The following is a 6,755-nucleotide window of genomic DNA, read 5'->3' as shown; positions in this document are numbered from 1 at the left end:
TACTTTTGAAACTCTGGCCATTTTTGAATGACCACTTGAAAATCTGATTATTTTTGAATTTCAGGAAGAAGTCTTTGGTGGACTTCAGTCTGGGAATGAGCTCAATATGTTTGGGCTTTAAGTAGAACAAACGAAAAGCCCAGTCTTACATTGAGTTCAACCAAAAAAAAAAAATTCACATATTGCTTTCAGCACACCCCCCCCCCCCCCCCAACCCCAATTGAAAAATTAGCCACTGTCTTGGGGTTTCAAATTCTACAAATTGTTATGGAGTTTTCGCTGTGAAATTTTAAACACAAGTGACTATTTTTCAATTATAAGGTTGTAGTCTTGAAAATTAGACAAGGTATTAAGGCGACACAAATCACCCAAGAAGCCAAGAAGTGCCCATCAAGTTTAAATATTGTATTCGCCGATGTCCACAAAGGACGCATAGTAGCAGAAAGTAGATTTTAGGGATCACCCCATCTTTCCGAAAACCTGCTACTTTCATTCCAAGCTCAACATTTGACCTGGTGAACTCCTATAGCCGGACACTAACACAATTGACAATAGAAGTGGCAAAATGGTTAAAAGAAAACAGTTATCCACCCATATTATTCATTAAAAAATAGGTTTGATAATAAACTTTTTAAAAACGGGTCGAATATAGATAAGAACCATATTATCCACTTAGAAAATGGTTAACCAAATGTGTTTTAACTTTTACATTTGTAAAGCCTCAAATTGGAGGTTTCTTAAATTTGGGAGACTAGGAATTCTCCAAAAGTGAACATATTCAAGAAGCCATGGATAATATATATATATATATATATATATATAAAATCCATGTTATCCGCCCGATAATTTATTTTTTATCCGTCTCAAATACGGGTCGGGTCGAAAAAATTATCCGTTTTTTGAATTACCCGTTTTTAACTCGTTCATATCCGACGCAACCCGCCCGTTTGCCACCCCTAATTGACAATTAGCATTCGTCCATGTTTATTAATCTTCTTTCATTCATTACTAATAGACAACATTTCTGCATATTACATTTAGATCAAGAATGACATGTTTGTTGGTAACAAGTTGTCAAATTTCTTGAACTTCAGCATAGTACTAGTATAAAATTGGTTGGTCATATGTTCCAAAGAAATGTAGCCGTCGCTCTTTACAAAATTAAAGATAGCAAACACAGTCAATATGTCCCCGTCTGATTTGACTACCATCACAAACTTGGTGTTTCCACCTCGAAAGCTTTGGCTACAATAAGAACCTAGGCGTAATTGGGACAAAAAATATTCTTCATTTGTTAGCTTTCTTCAGGGAGGTATACAATTTCATTCTCCATAAAAGACAAAGCTGACATTCTATCTAATATACACAAGACTCCACTTATTATCAGAAATTAAGAGAAACACCACCGAACACAAACTCACATTCTGCTTTAATAGATCTAAAATTTGGTGTGCACGACCAAGCATTTAACAATCACCAACAAAAAAAGCTCTCCCATCAATCAACAAAACTTCAGCAGCCAAGTGGAAGCAGTCACGTAATACCTCTTTCTCCGCTATTCTCATCGTACCACGTATAACAATCACCAAAACAAAAGCTCTCCCATCAATCAACAAAAACTTCAGCAGCCAAGTGGAAGCAGTTATGCAATACCTCTTTTTCTGCTATTCTCATCATACCAACTTTATTTTACGTGTCAGCCCCTGGCTGACAACACATCCAAATTTAGACCGGAAGATGACCCCTCAAGCTGAGAAATTTTTCTCATATTTCTGTTGCAGCCGACATCTTGTCCTAATGGGAGGTCCAAAAGGTATTTTTCCTTGCTACCAGCTTGCTGCAGATGCATCAGTGCAAGCATGCTGATTGCAACAAGGGCCGCGTTTCCCAAAATTCCACCCACTTGATCCACTCTAAGAGACTTCCTAATGAAATTAAAACTAGAGAAGAGTATATTGAATAGAGCATTTGATCTCTTCCCCTTCTGTCCCATGAAATTCTCACCTGGGGGGTTTGAAGTAGGACCATAAAGATTTTCAGGAGAAACAAACTGACTGGCATTACGGACGTCTCCCACCAAGGATTGAGCTTCTTCAATGAATTTATACTTCTTACCCTGATGTTCAGCCAATCGCATTGCAAGTATAATTCGGCTTTGCTCTAAGCGAGCAAGTGCAGCATCCCTTTCTGCACGTTGCTGATTTTGCACGGTCTGGTATTAATACACCAAAAAAGAAGAAAAAAGGTAACTAAAGTTAATTATGTGTTAGACGCAATATAATGTTAAACTCAATCAAACTGTGAATGTTATAAAGGAAAGAGCCAACTAAGTTATCACTATGCAAATGCTTCAAGAGGACTATATTTCAGCAATAAAGAAAAAGAACCCAGAAACAGTTAAATGACAGGATATATCTATTTGCATCCTTGTGTAAATCAAACTCAAGGTTTCCTCTACTTTAAACATACTTTTATCAGTGTAAAAAGCTCAAATCAACTACTTGTCTTCAAATACCTCTCCCTACCATTTATACTTGCTTTTTAACTTTCTCTTTAACCGATTCTCTTGATTCTGTTTATAAAGTACTTTACGCTACTTGCACACCTCCGCACTGCTTTGACCCAACCCACTTCAAATAATGCACTTCGAGAAGAAACAGAATGCTTTTACTGCAATTACTCCAATATTTTCCAAGCTGACTAGCAGAACAGTTGGTCTTATGCATTGCGTACCACGACTTCCGTCAGGAACCAAGAAATCCACAAGAACCAGAGCAGCTCCCAATAGGGAATCTCCCTAACTTACCAGTGTTAAACAGAAACTGCAGAGCGATTCAACCAGAAAATTGGCATCCCTTCTAGGTTCAGATATATATGTAGCATGTCGATAACTAACAGCCGGAATAATTCTCAATGGTGAAATTTATGAACATTTTGACCATTACTATTTCAAAAGAAATTATGAACACTTTGGAGCATCCCTTTAAAATAAATCTAACAGTTCATAAATGGGACACTTCACACTTGTCATGAAGCAAATTCTGATCCTAAAATATTGAGATCAGTGATAAAGATTGGGCTGGAAGTGGACATAAGTTCTTAAAGTAATACTCTGATAGATGGGTGATATCCCTGATTCGACTGCAATCACAAAATTTTGATGATGGATTTACTATTTTTTTTGGATAAGTTATGACAGATTTAGAATTACAATCAGTTAGCTCTTTTAACAGTTACACTCTGATCTTTTTCTTTCTTTCTTCTTTTTTTATTTTTTATTTTGTGGTGATAAGCACTATGATCTTTTGTTTACTTGAAGCCTCCTCAACTGTATAGTGCTTTTCTTACTTTGGTTGTTAGTCACGTATGGATGGCCCTTGGATAATGAATAAACTTCAAACAAGTTGGCATCTGTATCTCCACAGGTTTCTTAATTCCACCTTTCTAATTCAAATATCAAATATTTAACAATAAAGAAAATGCTAAATATTTATGCAATTATGGAAAACAGAAATATCAGTCTATCCAAAATTTCCTGGTACTTTTGGTTTGGTTATGTTCGGAAAACAATCGGGTTTGGAACTTTAAATACTTCAATCTTTCGCTTGTGTCTCAGCTGTAAAAGAATAGAACCATTAAGGTAGAAGAACCAAAAACTTCAAGTAACCAAAAGTTATACTTATACCACATATATGCCCCAAAAATCTAACAAAGTGAAATCAACTTCTTCTAAGCTCTGACGGCTAAGACATTACAGCTCTCTCACTTTCTTAGTTCCATCAAATCTGTTAGCTTCACCTCTTGGATTATGGAAGATTGTGACTCCAATGGTCACTTGTCGTCTCATTTTGGGTTTCGACAACTTGCAAAGCCAAAATTGAAAGTATTGCAGCGTCTAGTGGTGGTTTTTGCTTATTGTTGTTTGTCTAGATGAGGAATCTGCTTTATTTATAGCTGGAATCTGCCTTCGCATTTTCTGATCTAGTCCTGTGGACACAGTCGATTCTTGATGAAAAAAGAACTCAGATTATCTATTAGGAAAACCAAAAGAGATCAGTTCAAACCAGTTACCAGATGATTGGCCATCCCTACTACTCCTAGTTGCTCGCTCCATTTTATTGCTAATGATCCTATCAATATCAAGTTTTAACATTATATTGCACACACCCATTAAGTTCGATACAGCTCTTTAACGTACATGTACATCTTTATATTATTTTCAATAAATATCAACCCGATTAATTGATACCAACCTCAATGAACATACACCATGAGAGATGCATACACTAAACCCAGCTAGTTCATAACCATTCTCCCATCCTCATTCAACCCAAAAGAGTTGCTTAATATGCAGAGTAAAATAAACATCGCTAGCAACCTAAAAGAGAACTGCATTTATCTGGCTATCCCACATGGCTTGTCTTAGGAGTTCTACAAAACTTTTTCTGACAAAAATACTACCAAGTCTGCAGAACATATGTATCAATCTTTTCTCTGTGGACAGCACATAGAAACCAGCTGTCAAAACTCAAAAGACTCCTGTTTCATTTCAGTTAAAAACATTGTTCAAAGATCGTGTTAGACACCATCTTACCCAATCGTGAATTGCATGTCACAGTACCAAATAACCAAAAAATCTCTGCAACAATTTCTCCACAATGGACAACACGGAATTTTCAGAGCTAATTTGATAACAGTAACATCAGTACGAGAAAAATACACCGTTTAATTAGAAGCATGAATTCCTTTTGTTTTCTCTCTTTTATTTCGTATTCCCAGCCCTCCAGCGTCTTTTGCAAGTAGTGCAGTTATTGCTGCAGGGCGCTAAATAAGATGTAACACATATACTTGAAACATGCGGAGCACCTAAAAAGCTAACACAAATCGCCATATTATGCCTTTTAATTCAATTTAGCATTCGCATTAATAACAGCATAATGTCTAGTGTCGAAAAACATCAAACTAAGGCTTACCACAATGTTCGGTAATTTCTATTCCCTATTTTGTTACCGGCCTCGTTCGTTAACCAAAATTGAATAAACTAAATAGAACAATAACGCCATAAGACTGAAAAATAGATTAAAAATAAAATAGAAAAGTAAAAAGGAAGTTACATGGAAGAACTCGAGCTGGTCCTCAAGGTGTTCAAGAGCGGTACGAATAGCGTTGAGACTCTTAGCCTCATGAACGGCGTTATCATCATCGTCAACACGGAACTCCTTAACGAAAACATAGCCGGTTTTCACCTGATCTCCGTTGTTAGGGTTTTCATCGGAATTTAGGTCCGGTTTCTTTTTAGACCGGTGATTGTAGAAGTTTTCATCGGACTTACAGCGAGACTTAACGGAATTGAGGAAGTGAGCTCGAGAAACGGAGTGAATAGCATCGCTGAGCTTATCGTGTAAATCCCAGATTTTCTCGAGCACAGCTTCGATTTCATACACCTCCATTTCCCATTTCATGGAGGAAACCACACTCCGGAGGGAAAGTATATTGAAATTTTATCAAAGTAAGGGGGTCAAAAGTAGAATAAAAGAAAAAGGGAAAGGGAGTATTCTAGGGTTTGTGTGAACTGTGAACCTGCAATTTTTTATTGTTTTAACTTTTACTCTAGTTTAGAATTTTGTCCCTTATTTCCCTCCTTTTTTTCGCAATAACCAACGCATATTTTGGTGGGTAGTGACATACACGATAGAGTGGCAAAAACATGGCACTCCTATGCCGTTACAGCGTGGAAACGTGAGGCTCAGGAGTCAGGTGTATTTCATCATCATCATTTCTGGGAAGGTGGGCCCGCATGAACAGTTTATTGTCAAAAAATACCATAGCGTATACGTAGTAATTTCAAATTTGAATCGTAATACTGGAAGTCTAATGTTATTCAGTAAAAATTACTCTTTCTTACCTGTTTAATCAGTTAATTACATCTCAAGAAAGTTTTAAAATGCAAAGTTGGGGTTCGCCTCAGGGGCAATGCAGTCTCTAAACACCTTAGGTCGATTGGATTGTGGAACAAGAAATAATAATATCTTGAAATAAAATGCGAGATTATTTAACGTTTTGGTTGCATTTTCAATTCTGTAATTATCAAATTTTTTTTTTTTTGGTAATTAAACTTTCATTTACCAGAGAAAATATTTACAAGAGAAACAAAAACCCTTACAGATTTTCCTACTTTCCTATGCTTCACCCCTCACCACCTTTCTATTATTTACACATTTCCTATCTAATACATTGGATACCAGTCTAGGCTATGTAGGATTTTCTCTATATACTTATTACTTCGACAATGAATCTCCTGTATAATCAGCTTGCATATTATCTCCCATCCTCTTGCCTTGGCTTGGAAAATTCGAACATTTCTTTCTTGCCACACATAGTACACAGCTGCTGATAATGCCATTTTATATAATTCTGCTGCTGCATTTTTCCTCTTAGTCCACTTCTCAGCCCATTTTAGTTCCTCATCCCATCCCTGCACTGGTCTTTTGATCCCTTGCCATACTAGCAATTTACTCCACAATGCATTTGCATATGGACATTCGAAATACAGATGCTAGATGGTTTCACTAGCTTGTTTGCATAGGACACAATCTTGATCAACTTGTATTCCCCATCTCTATAGTCTGTCTCTTGTGTATAGTTTGCCATGAGCTGTCATAGTTAATACAAAAGTCCACCTGGGATATCCTGTGTTATGACACACAACTCTTCTCCAGCTTACTTTGTCAAATCTTCCTCGCAGTCTGTGATAC

General features: G+C 36.7%; 1 protein-coding gene across 1 annotated transcript; it reads right to left on the bottom strand.

Annotated features, from left to right (window-relative positions):
- Positions 1-1,127: 1,127 nt before the first annotated feature.
- On the bottom strand, positions 1,128-5,625 carry LOC109241861 (plastid division protein PDV1). The gene is made up of 2 exons (XM_019408686.1): positions 5,115-5,625; positions 1,128-2,212 (listed from the first exon to the last, which is right to left on the bottom strand). Exons 1-2 carry the CDS (start codon positions 5,460-5,462, stop codon positions 1,697-1,699), a joined length of 864 nt encoding a protein of 287 aa, XP_019264231.1. The 5' UTR covers positions 5,463-5,625; the 3' UTR covers positions 1,128-1,696.
- Positions 5,626-6,755: the final 1,130 nt, after the last annotated feature.

This window comes from Nicotiana attenuata, unplaced genomic scaffold (genome assembly GCF_001879085.1).
Source record: "Nicotiana attenuata strain UT unplaced genomic scaffold, NIATTr2, whole genome shotgun sequence".
NCBI classification, from domain to species: Eukaryota; Viridiplantae; Streptophyta; class Magnoliopsida; order Solanales; family Solanaceae; genus Nicotiana; species Nicotiana attenuata.
This window is presented reverse-complemented; position numbering and strand designations above follow the sequence as displayed.